The following is an 18316-nucleotide window of genomic DNA, read 5'->3' on the forward strand; positions in this document are numbered from 1 at the left end:
AAACCAATTACGAAAGCTTGTATAATTCTCTACAGTGATAGGTCGTCCAACGAATAACTCGTTCTACATTTACCGACAGACAAAAATGTTTCGAACTTAATTTACACGATTTAAAGGAATTAATATTTTTACTCCAAAAATTATTGTATCGAATTCTGCCGTAATAAACTGAACCCCCCCGCTTAAGAGAAACCAATATTTCTTCGAGATAGAGGGTGTTCAGCTAACCCTGGGAAAAATTTTAATGGGGAATTCTAGAGGCCAAAAGAAGACGAAAATCAAGAATACCAATTTGTTGAGGGAGGCTTCGTTAAAAAGTTATTAACGTTTAAAGTTCCGCCCGTGCTGAATTTTTTTCTATAAAGTGGTAGGATTTCGGGGGTATGTGTATTCACCAAAAATGATTGTGATTGACCCCTCTAACTAAATATAATTTTTTTAGTATGATTTTAAATATTTTAATTTCGTCTAAAAATTCCAGTTCCTACTCGAATTTTTTTCTCGAAAGTGGGTAGGATTTCGGGGGTATGTGTATTCACCAAAAATGATTGTGATTGACCCCTCTAACTAAATATAATTTTTTTAGTATGATTTTAAATATTTTAATTTTGTCTAAAAATTTCAGTACCTACTCGAATTTTTTTCTCGAAAGTGGGTAGGATTTCGGGGGTATGTGTATTCTCCAAAAATGATTGTGATTGACCCCTCTAACTAAATATAATTTTTTTAGTATGATTTTAAATATTTTAATTTCGTCTAAAAATTTCAGTACCTACTCGAATTTTTTTCTCGAAAGTGGATAGGATTTCGGGGGTATGTGTATTCATCAAAAATGATTGTGATTGACCCCTCTAACTAAATATAATTTTTTTAGTATGATTTTAAATATTTTAATTTCGTCTAAAAATTTCAGTACCTACTCGAATTTTTTTCTCGAAAGTGGATAGGATTTCGGGGGTATGTGTATTCACCAAAAATGATTGTAATTGACCCCCGCAACCGAAAATAATTTTTCCAGAACGATTTGAAATTTTTTAATTTAATTGTTAATAACTTTTTAACGAGGCTTCAGTCAGGAAACTAATATTCTTTATTTTCGTCTTATTTTGGCCTCCAGAATCTCCTATTAAAGTTTTTCCCAGGATTGGCCGAACACACTGTGTATACGTTCGTCGAGTAAAAATATTCGCGCGTACCTTCGTGCATAGATCCGCCAGGGGTTCCAGGTCGTTCCTGGTGACGATCTGTTTCAGGATCTCGCTCTCCTGGTAGCCGCCTTGAACGTCGTACGAGAACTCCGCCTCCTTGTTCTCTAATAAAAGCGTCACGTTGATGGCGAACCCGGCCATGTCCAACGGAAACGGACGGTCCGGTTTCCAGACCGCGTTGAAATCGATTACCTTATTAGTTACGTTATCACATATTGGTTTCTCCACCATTAAACCGCCGACCAGACCGACCGGCCACACGCCGACCTTCTGAATCTTCGCCATCTGCAAGGTACGTTTACGTAACGTTTCCGTGACTGGGCCGAATTAATGTCCTTACCTCGTGAAACAGCTTCACCGAATACGTGTTGTCGTCGTCGGCGAAATACACGACCCCTTTGTCGGTTAATTTCACATTGTCGCGAAGCCAGCGTAACGCCTCGTTTCGTTGCTCGACGCCGCGCGGCTTCTTCCAATTCGGGTCGTTTCTTCCCAATTTGTAATTAGGCGGGGTCACAGCATTTAGGTGGGTATGCCTTAAATCGCTGTCTAACAAGAAACGCGTGACCAGCATCGTTTTTATCGCCGCGTCTTCCACGACGATCCAATGGAGGTTAGGTACGTGCAGAAACGTCTGTGACAACCGTGTCAACTCTGCTTTTTGTACAGGCCTGGCAAACGTCGGAGTAATGACATATATCGTGGGTTTATCGGCATATTCTCGTTTGCCGCTATCACTTAACACACTATTCTTTTCTATCAGCTTCATTATAGTGTATGACAGTCGGTTCGCGTCTCGTTGATCGGCTTGTAACGAGTCCATCAGGCCCCTCAGTTCTAGCCATTTGCATTGCTCCCTGTAATCTGTAGAACAAATAAATTAAAACGATATTCTGACTAGAATACGAAGGTTTCTATCATAGTGTTTGTTCGTACGCTATGTCCTTCTGCCATAACCTCTTAATAAAGTATTTGAGAGCCTACGTTGATACAACATGTTTTTAATAATTTTTCTACTAGAATGTATTGGCAAAGATTCGTGAGAAGAAACTAAGACAGTATATTTGTTTGATACAAAAAGATTAACTTTGTAGTAAACACGTTTCAAATGTATTTACATTGTGGTTATGTGTAACATTATCGCATCAAATGGGATTATATTCGGTTTAACGGATGCCACCACTATCGAATTTATCGACACAAAACACGTGCGACTGATAACATATTTGTTTGAAATTAGCATAGAATATATGTAAGAGCTACGATACGGAGCACGTCACATTTCACGCATAACCGCGTCCACATGCCTGTTCTGTTTATAGATACGCAATACTGGACGAATACTTACATATGTAAGTTTGTATTAGGATTATAGGCATTAGCAACAGTACTAGGAAGACTTTGTTATGTCGGTAGCCACCCCACATATTAGGTTTACTGACGAATTCGTCGGTGAGGAACAAACTTTCTGTCATGGTTACGACGCCATGACACTACTCTACGATCCCAACTGTTCTTAATTTGAGATAAAACGACGGACCGCCTTCAAAACGTGTAAATCGATAATAAAATTCAAACTCTTGTACAGAGATACTATTGAGGACAGGCCATAAATCAGTTCGCGATATTGCATGAGTAGTGAGGTACGAGTAATCGCTGCGTTATCAATACAGCAGAATTACCACAGATAAGGTATACCCCGTCTGTGGTTTCACCACAGACGAGATCTCGTCTGTGGTTTCACCTTCACAGCCCTCTTGATTAGGCGCCATCTCGTAGCGACTGCCTGAACTAAATTTGTCACGTGACTTGCTCTGCTATTACCCATGTAATGGCGGAACTCGCTTGTGGGAATGCAATTCCGAAATAAGAGATTTTGTCCTTATATGAGCAGCTTTTAGGTCGGATGACGTCTCATTCGAAAGAGGAAGGTCCAATGCAGCGCGCTCTGGTCAGTATTGGAATCGTACAACTCTTTTAGTAACCTAAAAAGACCTCGATTCCGTGGCTGTATTTCATTCATTTTTTTCTCGACTTTCGACGTTGATATTAATAAATGTGAACACAATCTCGTTCGATTCTGACCAGAGCGCACTGCATTGGACCTTTCTCTTTCGAATGAGACCTCATTCGACCCAAAAGCTGCTCATATAAGGGCAAAATCTCTTATTTCGAAACCCCCTATTTCGGGCCAAATTGTGTCGGTTTACAGCGCGCTGCATTACCCGTGCCTACCCCGAGAAGTACTTGTAATACGAATCTAATATGATTTGTTGTTGAAAGTACAAAATGCATTGTCACGTGCATTTATTTTGTTACGAGTTTAGCAGATTTTGTATACTTTACTATTATTGTGTTTATGATTACTAATCTACAAAGAATCGTATAAAAGAATACATTTTTCTTAATAGTCTTTCACGTCACTATGTTCGTCCAAACAAATTTATTTACCATAGCCAGGCAATTAATATTTTAAGTGTAGTACAAAATTCGATATTAGTTTCTTGTTTTATGTTTTGTAATGAAAGTGTTTAATTGTTTGTGATCATACCCACAACGTAAACAGCAGAAGTATGAAATACTCATACTATGCAATACACTTTAATTTTTGTTACACTGAATTTAAACTCTCCTCTTGGACTGTTCTATTACTTGATCATTAATCAATTATTTACATTAATGGTCATACAAATTAATCTCTAATTATGAATGTTTTTATTTTGCATAGATAATCATTTGTAAACTAATAATGCAAAAAATATAAACTTAATTCATTTAAAAAAGTAAAAAAAAAGTAAAAGAAGGTTATAGAATGTTTGTACAGGTGTGACATTTTATTGTCGTTTAATACCACCAAACGTGTTTGCATCTGCATATAAATGTTATATGTTATGACATAGATGATATTTTGTGTATTTCAACAAAATCTTTGTGGTTCATACATAAATAAATTACATGTTTGTTTTTATTTACGCGTGTTTGGCATTTTTACGACATTGTCTTGTAGTTTATTTTTACAAATTGTTATAATCTTTTCATCCTTAAAAAAATTTTAATGTTCAAAATTTTCACATTTGTTTCTATGGATGCACGCGCAAGCGTGCATGTGTGTGATGCACATACTTTTTACTTCTAATGATGAAGATACTGTACAGTATGACATTTGCGCAATATTATATGTGTTTACATACTGACGAGAAAGAAAATTAAAGAATAAAATATTAATATCGCGGTTAGAACATATTTATGAAATTAGAAACTCTTGCTTCTAATATGAAATCTTCTTCTTTCATATCACACGTTATTTTATAGCAGCTAATTACATGATACACTAAGAAATATTTATGTGTACATACATATTTACCTCAAAGGTAATAAAAGCCGCATTATTAAACTTTTGATCTCTTACGAGCGATCGCGTCTTCCACTGCTTTAAGTTGTTTTAACAGTTCTTCTCGTCGTGAACTTGCTTTCTTGGCCGCTTTAGCTGCGGCCGCGGCAACACTTGCTTTACTATCGATTAAAGGTGGTGATTCTAATCCTCTCTTTTTTCCAGCCATTAAAGCGGAACGATCAATCTTTTTCACAGCTGTAGTATTACTAGTTGGTTTCAATGTGAGTTTAATTTGTTGCTTGGTACCACTAAGCTTTAAAGCATCAATACCCTTGGAATCCTTTCGCGTTATTGGCGGAGTTGAACCTTTTCTTCGACGAGTCTCGCTAGATGAAGATGAATAACTTGATTCACTGGAATCACTGCTACTGCCGCTGCTCTCCGACCCTGAACTACTATGCGACGACCTAAAAGCAAATTTTATTATGTCTTACACACATATTTATATTTAAATGTTTATAAGTTATATGAATTTATCAGACACCCCACCAGTTTTACTGTATATAAATAGTGGAATACATTTTTTTTTAAACGTTTTTTACCTGGATCTTGATCGACTTTTGATAACTTTTGCCACTGCAGCTGCTGCTATAGCTGCTTTATCTCGTGCCTTTTCATGGTGACGTTGATGAGAGGAAAGTGGGCTCGGTGCAGGTGGGTTAAGTCCAGCACGTCGGTGAAGTGTACCGGTTGTAGGAGAAATAGAACCTTTGGGTGGACGAGGAGAAGGAGCAGGTGGGTTCATCAACATGGCACCGCGTTGAGGTGCAGCAGCTGCCACCGTTGGAGGATTTGAAGGTGGCGATGTCACGACTGCTTTCCCTTTGCCAGCACCACGGGTTCTAGAGGGAGGGGATGGTGAACGGGACCTGGATAGGGAGTCGTAAGAACTGTAGCTAGAACGGCTCGAGCTACGGCTAGAACTAAAAACAGCATACAGTACACTTGTACGTTTTCGTACATAAGAAACGTTCGGAAAAAAAAAACTTGAACACGAACTATTTATGAATGTTTGTTTAAATATAGTAATTTACAGATCAGAATCTATAAGTTGCATTGCTATTAATGGAGAATACTTAATTCCAATAATTAAATCAAAGGAACAAAATAATCACAGTCATAAGTATTATAGAATTTACCTTGTTGATGAATACGAAGAGCCTGAAGAATAAGATTGTCTTCGTGAACGTCGAGATGATGTATTCCGACGCACGGTGCTGGGGGATTTCCTCCGCATCCAAGGATCTGCCCATTCGTCTCCTCTACCTCTCTCTACAGGAGGTGGTTCCTCTTCCCGCCACGGTTTCGTCGGGGCAATACGTTCTACTATAACTTCCCTTGATGGACGCTTATGTTTCTTTTCGTACTTCTCGTAATATTCTCGTTCCCTATCGCGTTCACGTTCTCTTTCTCTTTCTCGTTCTCGTGTATGCGGCGGTGGTGAAACAGAATGGGGCGTACCGCGAGGTACGGCATGATAATCAATACGTTCTCGATATTCGGTAGCAACTCGAGTATCTGCTTTATAATGTACTCTCCTATTAAAAGTATGTAAATAAATTAATGTTTCGGAAACAAAGTGTATAAATAAAATATTTTGTAACCATTTTATAGTCGATAACTATTACCTATAATATTCTGGTGGTGCTGTTGGTGGTACATAGTAAGGATCAGGTTCTTCAATATATCTTTCTGGCGTAATCCTTGGCGGAGGCATTCTTCGAGGTGCCTCTCTAGGTGGCCACCTTTCAGCTGGTGGTTCTGGGCTGGCTGCTCTTACATAATAACCTGCCTCTCTGTCTAATTCGTCTTGCCCCAAGCTTAAATTCATCTTCTTTTCTTCAAAGTCCATATCTGATTCTTTGCGTTTATTTGCCTTGCGCATCATCTGCGTAAGGAAATAAGTAAATATTAGTAAATACGTTTTATATTAAGGCACATAACATATAGACATTTAATAATTTCATAGAAACATAGACTGACTTCCTTAGCATGTCGTAATCCACGTTCCCATGCTGATTCAGTAGGAAGCTCTTCTACTTTTGGTGTATGAGATGGTGCTCCATAACCAGGTAATGGTCGCACCATATTTGGCCTATCAATGTGCGGTCTGAATTCGTGTGGAGCAGCTGCGTGTGGCGGATATGCCATTGGTCTCACCATATCAAACATCGTATAATTACCCTTATCGGTTACACCTGGATGTAGAAACCTACAACTAACTCCCCACGTACACTGGCCTCGATTATAAAAACGGCAAACAGGTCTTGGTTCTGTTTCTTCTGGTCGGGCATCATCACCATCACTGAGTTCGCCTTCTTCTAATTCAGATTCTATTTTCTCACCATCTTCTTCTCCTTCTTCTTTGTCATTTCCTTCAATTCCATCTTTTAATTTAACTTTATCTTTATCTTTTTCATCTTTGTTTTCTTTAGTAATTGGTGCTTCAGTTTCTCCTAAAAAATAGATGTTTAATTATTCTTACTTCAAATTTGTATAATATTTCTTTCTTTCTAATTTGATATTAATTTACATTTGAAGTTAGATAGTTTGAGTATTATTTACCTTCATCACGCTCGTCTTTCCATTGACCATCAGCTTCAAAATCCAATTGTTCACTCTCTTCTGTTAATCCAACAGGTACATTTTTATCTTCTTTCTCCGTTTTATCATCATTGTTTGGCATATGTCTTTCCTCATTATGTTGACTTTCATTGAGTCCCGATTCATGTTCTGTAGTGCCATCTACCCCATCCATACTTTCTAGATCAGAAACGTCCGATAAATCTTCACCATGTGTAATTGGTGCAAGTTTTGACTTAGCTACTGATTCAGGTTCATCTTCGATATCTCCATCTGAAATTTGTTCTCCATCCAGTTCATTAAATGAACTACTTTTTGCTGGTGGAGAATGAGGCGGTGAATGTTTGTCTGATTCTTGATCATCCATAGGAGATGCAGGGTCTGATTTTGGAGAACTCCTTCCAGACATTAATGACTTTGCTGAACTATGTTCGGATCTTGGAGATTTCGGTGAACTTTGCCTTGATTCACTGTTTTTGTAAGAATATGATTTAGGTGAATTATCTCCAGATCTTTGTACATCAACTTCGAGTTCAAATTGTTTGGGTTCAGCATCTTCCAGGTGTAAGGATTTAGAATCATTAGGAGTAGACGGACATGATCTTTCATCTTGTATTGGAGAATGAGACAAGCTACGATCACTCCTAGGTGAATCTAAAGAATTATTTCTTGAGCGATATGATTTTGGCGTAGTAGGTGGTGATTTTGATAAACTACGAGTGGATCTTGGGGAACCTTCTTCTTCACTAGGAGATGCTAATCCAGATCTCTGAGATTTTGGTGATATTGGTGTATATCTTGGAGATTTTGAATCTCTTTCGGATATGATAGATTCAGGTGACTTCCCTCTTGAAGAAATAGAACTTGCCCTAGATTTATGCCCTGAGACAGATGAATGATGCGAGAAGTTTGGCGATCCCACATTGTCAGCAGATGCAACTGGATTTCTCCTTCCATCATAATCCTCTGAAGAGGAACTTTCTGAACCAGAGTCTGACATGATGGACTATTCTAGCCTGTAAACAAGTGATACTTTTACAATACATATAATGGAATTTAATGAAAAAATGGGACCACCGCTCAATCAAATCATTAATTCCTCTTACTTGAGAAGTGAAATTTTTAGCCGTACCAACCGAATGTAGCACTGAAAAATCTGCATCAGTAGCATCGCAGGGGCTTACCTGTATCAATAAGAGCCTGTGCAGTACTCGCTCTTGAAGACACAACGCGCGCGATCCATACCGTGTTGAACATACTTTTTATATCACGTCGAGAACTTTTTTTACTAGCAACTTTTATACTTTATACTTAAACTGAACTTTTTTCACATATACAATACATACTGTTATTTTTCAGGATTTCTTGCCCGGAACTTTTTGGTTTACGTTTTAAACTTTCAACTCGAACACAACACAAATTAAGAAATACCGGTAAACTGCAAACAGTTTTGTACTGCACTAGAAACTATAACGAACGGACTTTCAACCTGTAAGAATGTCTTTTGGGCATATGGAGAAATAAAGAAAAAAGGGAAAGAGGAAAAATTAGGGAAAAGAGAAACTAAAATATTGTTTTATTATGATATATAAGTAAAATTATATAACACTAATATCAATTGCTATACTTTCATGTAAAAATTAACAATGAGTCCAATAGGAAACATTGATAAGCAAACAAACATTAATTTATCAATTTTATGATGATAAATATATAAAACTGAAGGAATAGAGATTATATTTTATTTATGTGTAAATTTGTTAAATAAAAAATATTTTATTTTAACTGCAAGATAAAATAAAAAGATGTAATACTTAAAACATAAAAAAACATAATTATGTTGTTGATCCCATGGTAGGTGTACATTACTTATAGATTACATACAGTGCAGATTGCAGTAATAATATTTCAAAATTAATTTTATAATTAAGCAATTTATTATTTGATGCTAATGTTTATAATTTCATAAATTATAGTCATGGAAACAACTAACAAACTAGTCATCAATGTATGTAGTTCAAAGATTAATATGATTTTGATTTTATACATTGAATTAACGCGATTCATATAAATATAGCTTTATGCAAATATAATGATCAGGATATTACAAAACTACTTTGAAACAAACGAATTCTAAATAGTTTTTACATAAGCAGGAAATAATTTTTTTGATAGCATTTCATAGAATACAGTCAAACAGTCGTAACGTACGATTAAATTTTTAAACGCAATGTTAATATATTACAAAAAAGTCTACCCAATTCGAAATAATGCAAAAATTAAAACATAATGTGGTTTAGAAGCAAAAACTTTTAATCGATTCGAAAACTAATTATTATTCTATCTTGGTACATGTTAATCATTACATTGAATACAAGTTCGTTCAAGTAATTTTCATGGGTATATTGAGGTTAACACAGCAATGAATTAAATGTTACTGCAAATCAACCTGTAAAATTCTGAACAGAGGATCTCACGGAGTTTCAAGTACCATTTGAAAGAAATACATAATATTTTATGAATTCCGTTGAACATGTGTTGTGGGATTCTTACCTTGGTTGCGCGTATGCCTGTGGGCCTTTGGAGATTTTAAGACTCCGAGGCTTTAGGCGGACGGCGTCACCCAGATATAATGGTTAGATTTTTCGCTTCCTCCCTGTTTTCAAAGTGAACTCTACCCCAAGATGTAACGTTGTTAGCTCCCCGACTAATTCACCACCGTAGAATCAATCTAAAAGAGGACAAAGCACAAACGAAAAATTCATGTAATGCAGGAACCAAAAGCCTTTCATTACTGTAAACCATTGATTACCTTTAAAGTAGACGGTTACGTCTCTAAAATTTTACGTATCCTTTGTTCCTGTACATATTTGAAACTTTGTAGTTGGTAGCAATGACGTATCAATTGTATAATTTATGGTTAAAATGGCTTCTTTTGAACGATATATATTTAAACCTTTATATTAGTTGATATATTCAGAATTATGCATTCAAACACGTTCGTATATTTCTATTACTTCTTTAAAGTGGATTAAATAATGCAAAGAGTTACAGTTACGCTAATAGGAATGTAAGGCTGTGATAGGTTGTGGGTAGTTAACCAATCGTGGTTTAGTTTAACTACAATTTCGTATACCAAATTTTTCGAACGGTTGAAAATTGTTATTATTTTCTTACAATTCTTACCATAATATATCCGTTATGTAAATTTTTAAAGAAACAAAATTCCAAGGAAAAAAGCATGTTAATAGTAATGAAACACTTTTTTGAACATTGCAGATTTATTAAACTATAATATATAAGCTAAAAATTGTGTACATCAGTTGATCATTCAATAATCATCTACCATTGACGAATCAGCATGCTCATCTATTAACAACTGCGTTAATTTTGCAGCAAAAGTTGGGTTTGTTTTTATTTGCTGAAGTAGCCACTCCACAGGTATCCTAAAATCAAAATATTTCATAGCAATAAAATATACAAATATTTATATTCCTTTTACTGATAAGAAAATAGTTTAGGAATAACAAATAGAAAAAACTTTATGAATGTAAAATATGCGTACCCTTCCGGAAAGTATCGTAAAAGTGTAATTTGTTCGTGTTTAATAATGTTTGGATCATCAACAGTACTTTTCCTTTTTCCAAACCCAACTGCAACACCCCGCTTTTCATTTGATTCCCTTTTTCCAAAACCATTTTTACTGATGAGAAAATAGTTTAAAAATAACTAAGAAAAAATAACTTCATGAATGTAAAATTTGAGTACCCTTCCGGACCCTCCGTCAACGTTTTATCAACAGTATTTTTCCTTTTTCCAAAACCATATCCCCACCTTTTTCCAAAACCATATCCCCACCTTTTTCCAAAACCATATGCCATAATTTGTTTTCTACCAGGATTGACTGAATCATCAGAATTTCGGATTTCTCGCGGTCTCGTATATTTTACGAAATCAGAATAATTACGATTTCTAGATGTCGCTACGATAATTCCGGCGGCGAAGGCCAGAATGATAAATATGCTCGCTCGCATGATTGTCTAATATCAAAAAAACATATTGTCAGTTATAATTGCGTAGTCATTGAATTTCTATAAAAAGTAAGTTCTCTTTAATATACAGTTTTTGCACAGCAGAAATAAATGGATCCATCCAAAATACAATCGAATTATATAGAAAATGAAAAAAAGTTCTTATTTGTAAATTATGTTAATTATTTTATCCTTTAAAGATTATATAAACATTATCCACGTATTTCTTTCTGTTTTCATTTTTATATTTTGTCGTATTAAGAAATAATAGAGACGAAATAATAGTTATATCCTATAAAACGATAAAAATACCAGATTCTACAAAATGAAAGCGTGTAAGAGCAAGTAGAAATACAATAATATCGATATGTTTATGATTTCGTCTGTATTAATTATTATATATTTTATACTATAACGAATGAGATGAACTTCTTACAGAATCATAGAACCTTCAAAAGTTACCTTTAAAATCAAATTTATACATACCACAGAGACAAAAAAATCAATAATAACTATAACATAATGAGGTACTTACAATGTTACAGCGGATCTATGACAAGATGAATGTTAATTGTACTCACATAGAAAAATCGATATGTCTACATATTTTACATTAAATATGCAATACTATTCAAAATTTTTATAATTTTTAGGCAAAGTAAAGAAACAAAGGAAGCTTAACATATTCGATATAATTATAAATCGAATAAGATAAAATATGTAATCGATGGTCTTGTTGCAACAAAATATTACAACGTAAAAGTCCAACATTTTTGTAATGTATAATATTGATGCACGTTTCGTTGCCACAATGTTATCTGAGATTTTAAGAAAGATACTAGAAAATTGTTAGTATCTACGAACAAAATTCAGTATTGTAACTGCACGTATAAGCAAGGAGGACTGAGCTGGGAATTTATAGCAGCCCCTTTTGTACCGGGCCGCCGATACCGCTGTTGTAGCCGCCGTTGTCGGCGTCAACGGTCTCCTAACCGCCAATCGTGATTTTTTATTTCGATTTGTTCGTTTTACTCTATTACACATAGGTTGAAGTAATAGAATAACGCAATAAAAGTACTCAATTTTTATTTACAAAGACTTTAAATGTTACCAGAACGTATTGTTCGATATTTAAAGTATTATTTTCTTATAGTTTGTAAACTATAGGTGCGGCCGTTGGCGTCTTTGATGATCTCATAGCGGCCGTTCTAGCCGACGAAACCGCCTACGTTATTTATTTTATCATAAATCACGAAATACAGGCCATAACAGAGTTTAAAACATATTATAACGTTACATAGTTATGCTAATGCTCCTAGTTTATTTTGAAAATATCGTACGATGTAATCCGAAATAATTAATGCTGTAAAATACGTTGCAAAACCGACGCATTGCCGCCGCTTGCGACGAATAGCGCCTTCAGCCGCCAATGCGTATACAAATTCCCACTGCAGATGCTAGTAACAAGGTTCCATACTTACAGAATTGCGCTTTCATATACGAATTTAACATAATAAATCACAAATCATCAAATATTGATTACGCAAAATAAATGTTTGTTAATTATTGTTGAAATGAATTTAGTTGATAGATTTCAAATTAGGTTTAATTTAAAATAATTTAATAAGTTTCAGCAAATAAGAATATTATTAAAAATCATTGTAATTGAAAATTTGTTATACTTTGAAAATCTAATAAATTCCACTTCAATGCAACGTCTTATCAACGATAATTAATAAAATAATTAATGTTATTATAATGTACTTACTAACAAAATAGTTTAATTTAAAGAAACTTAAATGGGGCACACATTTCAATAATAAATATAAATATTTATAGTAATAATAGAATTTTATTTCTTATACTTAACAATATCTCATATAATTGGTATGCATATTACAATGCATATACATATGTACAAAATACGGATTTATATGTGAACATATGTACAAAATAGAGAATATTTGTCCTTCTATACTCCAATGCAATGCAAGTTGGTTTTATTCAAAGAATTATATTATGCTTGAAATTTACGATTATTTAACAGTCTTCGCTTGGAAATGATCCATGATAATTACAGGAATTTCTTTAAGGATAAACGATCGTGGTATGCCAGAATATTTTATAAATAACTCTAAAAAATGTAAAGTGTTAGTTCCTTCGGAATCTCCATCACTTCCCGTTTTTGCGCTGCAATTACAATATTGATGTCAATAGGTGTTATTATAAGATAATATATAAAAATATCTTTATACCTGTCTGGAGTAACACAGGATAGAACATATGTACAAAGGTATTTAACATAACGTATCATTGTGGAAAAAGCACATTGGCGCAAAACTGTTTGTACTCCAATTACGAATATTACAGCATCAAGAGGGTCTTGAGGTTTTTTACTTAAAAGACTTCCTGCAATCAATTTTACTTATTTTACTTATTATTAGTTATATTTCAAATATTTAAGTATGTATACATATATAAATTACCTGTATTTTTACAATAGTACAATTTAGGCAGTTGTGTCACAGTAAGTAAAAATATAATGAGCGCAATGTTACTTATATTTGGCGATTTAATATAAACATTATTATGTGGGTTACTTATACCAGCCCAATCTAATCTAACGCTAAGCTCGCGCAATAATTCATTTCTATCAGCCTCATTTTGATCAGAATTGCCTCTTTTATCGATTTCCAATAAAATAGCTCTATAAATCCAAATAAACATGTGAAATAGAAATATTCACGTATTAATATGAAATAGGAATTTATTAAAGTATTATTTATACATACGTATTTACAGTTTGAAGTGCTGCTTCCATATGTTTAGCTTCGAATTTGCAAGCAGTGTTCAGTTCATATGCAATTTTTTTTTTAAGAAGTTGGTAATGCCCGACTTTTAATATCCATTCAAGTAGTTGAGGACAGAATTTATTAGTATAAGTACTAACAGAGGTATGAAGTTTTGGCATATTACCTAAAAACATATATTAAATAAACTAAATCACCTGAATTTATTAGTAATATATAATACAGTAAACTGTAAAACAATACCTTTGGAACTCTCTATAGAATTGAATATTGTCTCAAAACAATCAAGCGTAGACGTCCACGTTTTATTACGAATATTCTTTTCTATATAATGGGTCATATTACCTAATTCAGTAACGATATAAAATGAAATAAGTTTATCAAGTCCTGTTAAGCCAGGTGTACCTATTGCTTCTAATATCTTTGAAAAAATTTTATAATTTAATACTTCTGCTTGCGTTCTAAGATCATACCAGGCAAGGGAATGTTCAATATAAACAGTTGTCCTACAAACGTGTATATAAATATAAATAATAGTATCAACGAAACAATAAAAATTACTATAATATTATTAAGTTCAAAAAATCTATAAAAATATATATGTATATACACATATAATATATAATACCTAGAATCAGTTATACGAACAAGTTCACGAGCAAGTCTGCCAATAAAAGTTACACAATTATTATCCAATACAGACACATGTTTTTCTTCTTGAAGGTATCTCCATGATCTTTCTGGAGTCCAGGAAGAACCTGCACACTCTTCATCCACTGCATTATTTATGATATACGTTATCTACAAGAAATTAAGGATAATTGTATAAGTTATTATATACCAATTTACATTAATATAAATATAATTAATAAAAATCATTTTAAACATTCATGGATTTACCTACTTCTTCATGCCATATTTTTAAACTATTAATATTTATATAATCTTGAATATATTGAAATGATTTACGGTAACCATCCATAATCGCAGCTAAATTATCAAGTTTTTGTATTAAAGATATCTAAAATAATGTAGCATTAGAAAACAATTGATTTTCAATAAAACATAATATAGTAAAACAATTTTAATATAGAGCTTACTTTTGTTTTTGGTTCAAAAACAAGACCACTGTCTAAAGCTAATGTAACTTTTTTTCCAAGTTCTTGTCGTATACCATCTTCCAAAAGATGATGAGAATCAACTCTCAATACGCCCAATGGAACGCTTCTTAAAGATAACACTCCTTTTGTAAACACTGACACAGCATACGTTAACTTAGCCATCTTAAAGAAAGCATTATTTTTATGTAGTAATACAAATTTTGTCACTCCAGTTCCCTTCAATTTATGTTTTCAAAAGAAAAAAGAGAAATGAAAAATTCGGATTTTACCTTCAATCTGTCGTCTAATTGTGCGTATTCTTTCAGTTTATCTTTTGGTAACTTAGTGGGTATTTCCTTAAAAGCATTAGTTTCAAGATGAACTATCTGAGCAAGTAAACCAAACACAGTTTCAGGTATTATTTGTAAAACACGTCTTGCATATTTTTCTAATTCCCTACTATAATATTGTGATACTGATGATAAATCTGCACTGCGCGCTTGATTTATCCGTAATAAAGGAGTTTCCAAAGCTGAAGCCATCTGAAAACATGGTAAATATAAATGTTTAATTTGATAAGATATACTAAACATAAATTCAGATAAAAGTTCAAATTTACTTTTAAAAAAAGGGCTTTTAAGTTTATTACAGTTGGAGGATTTTCTTTTATACTAGCTTGCATTGTGTCGATAAATGATTCCATTACGTTCCATGCATAACAACAATCTGTCACTATATTTAAACTGATCATGATGTCTTTTGTTATATTTCCTGTGCGCAACATATTATGCAATATTTCACATATATCAGCTATATGTTGTGATATATGTAAATTATTTCCCAACTGATGAAACTCTGTAATAATTACAATCAGAGTGAAAACTTAATGTAAAATAATGTAACAATAAAAGGTTGAATTATTATATGTGCATTAAGATTTATATCATTATTACGTTGCACGTGTTCTAAGGCCTGTAATAATTGTACTATTTTCCTCCCATCCTCTTCTTGCAATGAATCGATATGTTTACTAATCTTCATAAACCACGAATGTAGATTTTGATTTTTTTCAACACCATCAAGAGATTTATTACCACTAAATATTTGGGTAAGGTCTGTTATACGTTCGACGCATATTCCCTTATCCCTAACCCATTTAGTTTCTTTACCACATAATAACTATAAATTAAAAACTAAGTTAACATTTCATTAATCTTGTATATAATCAGATAATGTACGAAGTATTATTATTCATACATCTTTATACAATTGTTTGACATCTTGTTCAATCTGGGCAGTACTTAGTAACAATTGTAGACAATCGGCTGTTGTATATTTGCTTTCATTTATTACTAATTGCCTGAGTATACGTAAACGTTTTGAATCTTCTAATGTTATAGTTGACATTGCTGTATGTAGAAGAATCCAATGTAATGTTACATTACATTCTCTTACTAACTTTACCAATGATCCTATTGCATTTTCATCTAAAATAATTGCCAATTGTACTTCTTCTGTTTCAGATATTAATTTCTAAAATAAATTTTTGGTAGAGACAATAATACATGTAGCAACATACTTAATATAATTTTATTTTTAAATTGTGCAAAAATAAATACCTTCATTTTTTTACCATAATTTTGTGCAATTACTTTTACATTTGATGATTCAAGTGTATTACTAAGAGCTGTTCTCGCAGCCTTATATGGTGACCACCAATCACATAAATTTATCACTATCCCCATATAAATACTAATCACCCAATTATCGGGGAAAAATCTATCTACTATCTCTCTCATAATAGCTGTATGTGTATGTAACATAGACGATTTAAATGACAATATTACAACCAACATCGATGCTTGATTGGAAAGAGCAGTACTGCGATGTTCTGGATGTGGAAAAGCAAGGCTTTGATTATATATTTCGTCTGAACGTAAACGTCCAATAATATGTTCTATCAAAGACTCATTCAATGGTATTCTCCTGTAAAATAAATGTTTGTAAATGGAAAAATTAAAGATCTTCAGAACTTAAAAAGCTTTGAAATACCCACTTAAAATATTCTTCAGGATAATTTGCAGGTCGCTTACTAGAAGTTTTTGAAAATCCTGTTGAACGTAATAACGTACATATGTCATCAACACGTGTAGAGGACGAACGTTGAGCATTATATCGATCATAAGATACAAGTAATCTTTCCCTTACACATCCTTCGAAATGGTAATCCACCAAAAGTAACATAACTCCATATAAATATACTGCCTCACACTATTAATATGAATTCTTTAGTTTCTTTAGCCATTCAAAATAAGCACCATATATTTATACTGAATATAAATGTATGATACACAATTTATTAACTGTAAAAATACCATTAGCTGTCTTCCTTCTTCATTAAGCATGATCGAATCTATAGATTGATGAATATATACTCCATCTTCTAATTCATCAACATAAAAGTTTAAGTCTGTAACATATTTATGTATACTTTCAAAAGCCAAGTAAAACCTTGAAATTATATCTGAAAAATTATTTCTCAACTCTTCATCTGTTTCTTGAAGAACCTATGTAAAAATTACATGTGTCAGTTGAGATTACCAGTGTTTATTTAAATATTATTATCTGTATAACGAAAACTAATTATCTTTACAAAGTACTCATAAACTGATAATTTTACTAAATAAATAAATTTACTTACCGGATCATTTTCTATTTTTTGTTCGTAAACGCTAACTGATTTAAAATATGTAAAATCAATTATAATTGATCCATACTTTTGTACTATTTGTTTTGAATCCAAACTGCAAAGAAAAATCTACGTAAATTTATAATTAGCATAAAATGAAATGAAAATGTAATAACTTTTAAAATGATAATTTTTATTTATTTGTAAAATATATGTAATACTAAAAGATATAAATAACCTAAATACTGGCGGCACATAATCCTTTAATCTCATCAATTCAGCTATAATAGCATTTCCACGAGACACCAAACGTAATAAATTTTGGCCACAAGTATTATTAGGTGCCAAGAAATCACCCATTTTGTGGAATTATTTATTTTAACAAAGGTAATCGGTAACCAATCGACATTGCAATAGCAACAAACGTCAATGAACACGTTGACACTTGACAGGCGGTAACAGAAAGAATAGCAGTGTCGGTGTGCCGCCGTCGATGCATTC

At 33.1% G+C, this 18316-nt stretch overlaps 4 protein-coding genes across 10 annotated transcripts in view; all 4 read right to left on the bottom strand.

The window, feature by feature from the left end:
- The window catches only part of LOC122402656 (galactosylgalactosylxylosylprotein 3-beta-glucuronosyltransferase I), a 4708-nt gene extending 1894 nt beyond the window's left edge, over positions 1–2814 (bottom strand). Inside the window, exons 1-3 of one of the 3 annotated variants that reach the window (XM_043405627.1) lie at positions 2557–2814; positions 1549–2072; positions 1197–1493 (exon numbers count right to left, since the gene is read on the bottom strand). In XM_043405627.1, the coding sequence (XP_043261562.1) occupies positions 1197–1493; positions 1549–2072; positions 2557–2683 (948 nt within the window). In that variant the 5' untranslated portion in view covers positions 2684–2814. Of the gene's footprint in view, positions 1–1196; positions 1494–1548; positions 2073–2144; positions 2240–2326; positions 2525–2556 lie in introns of those variants that run through there. The other 2 variants (XM_043405635.1, XM_043405645.1) reach the window with 2 other exon arrangements.
- A 1260-nt stretch (positions 2815–4074) lies between these two features.
- On the bottom strand, positions 4075–9975 carry LOC122402257 (zinc finger CCCH domain-containing protein 18-like). Of its 3 annotated transcripts, none has more exons than XM_043404914.1 (8): positions 9739–9975; positions 8370–8652; positions 7168–8201; positions 6586–7058; positions 6231–6490; positions 5742–6140; positions 5145–5525; positions 4075–5009 (listed from the first exon to the last, which is right to left on the bottom strand). In XM_043404914.1, exons 3-8 carry the CDS (start codon positions 8183–8185, stop codon positions 4598–4600), a joined length of 2943 nt encoding a protein of 980 aa, XP_043260849.1. In that variant the 5' UTR covers positions 8186–8201; positions 8370–8652; positions 9739–9975; the 3' UTR covers positions 4075–4597. The 3 variants fall into 3 exon arrangements, with proteins under 3 accessions (XP_043260849.1, XP_043260840.1, XP_043260832.1); XM_043404905.1 differs by having other exon boundaries at positions 8370–8674; XM_043404897.1 differs by lacking the exon at positions 8370–8652.
- Positions 9976–10502: 527 nt separating this feature from the next.
- Positions 10503–12657, bottom strand: LOC122402777. 3 transcript variants are annotated; one of them, XR_006259553.1, is made up of 4 exons: positions 11798–12657; positions 10954–11225; positions 10751–10867; positions 10503–10631 (listed from the first exon to the last, which is right to left on the bottom strand). XR_006259553.1 is itself a non-coding variant. In XM_043405867.1 (3 exons), the coding sequence occupies exons 1-3, from the start codon at positions 11217–11219 to the stop codon at positions 10517–10519; spliced, it is 519 nt and encodes a 172-aa protein (XP_043261802.1). In that variant the 5' UTR covers positions 11220–11369; the 3' UTR covers positions 10503–10516. The 3 variants fall into 3 exon arrangements, 1 of the variants encoding a protein (XP_043261802.1); XR_006259552.1 differs by having other exon boundaries at positions 11752–12657; XM_043405867.1 differs by lacking the exon at positions 11798–12657 and having other exon boundaries at positions 10751–10888; positions 10954–11369.
- A 531-nt stretch (positions 12658–13188) lies between these two features.
- On the bottom strand, positions 13189–18216 carry LOC122402218 (WASH complex subunit 5). The gene is made up of 17 exons (XM_043404831.1): positions 18054–18216; positions 17828–17930; positions 17502–17693; positions 17183–17397; positions 16746–17112; positions 16384–16659; positions 16080–16305; positions 15746–15981; positions 15417–15668; positions 15127–15309; positions 14931–15047; positions 14655–14827; positions 14270–14532; positions 14009–14192; positions 13703–13923; positions 13472–13625; positions 13189–13406 (listed from the first exon to the last, which is right to left on the bottom strand). Exons 1-17 carry the CDS (start codon positions 18173–18175, stop codon positions 13253–13255), a joined length of 3438 nt encoding a protein of 1145 aa, XP_043260766.1. The 5' UTR covers positions 18176–18216; the 3' UTR covers positions 13189–13252.
- Between the last annotated feature and the right edge of the window lie 100 nt (positions 18217–18316).

The sequence above is a fragment of the Colletes gigas genome, unplaced genomic scaffold (assembly GCF_013123115.1).
Source record: "Colletes gigas isolate AHSC1104 unplaced genomic scaffold, ASM1312311v1 Colletes_gigas_Sc00002, whole genome shotgun sequence".
NCBI lineage: Eukaryota > Metazoa > Arthropoda > Insecta > Hymenoptera > Colletidae > Colletes > Colletes gigas.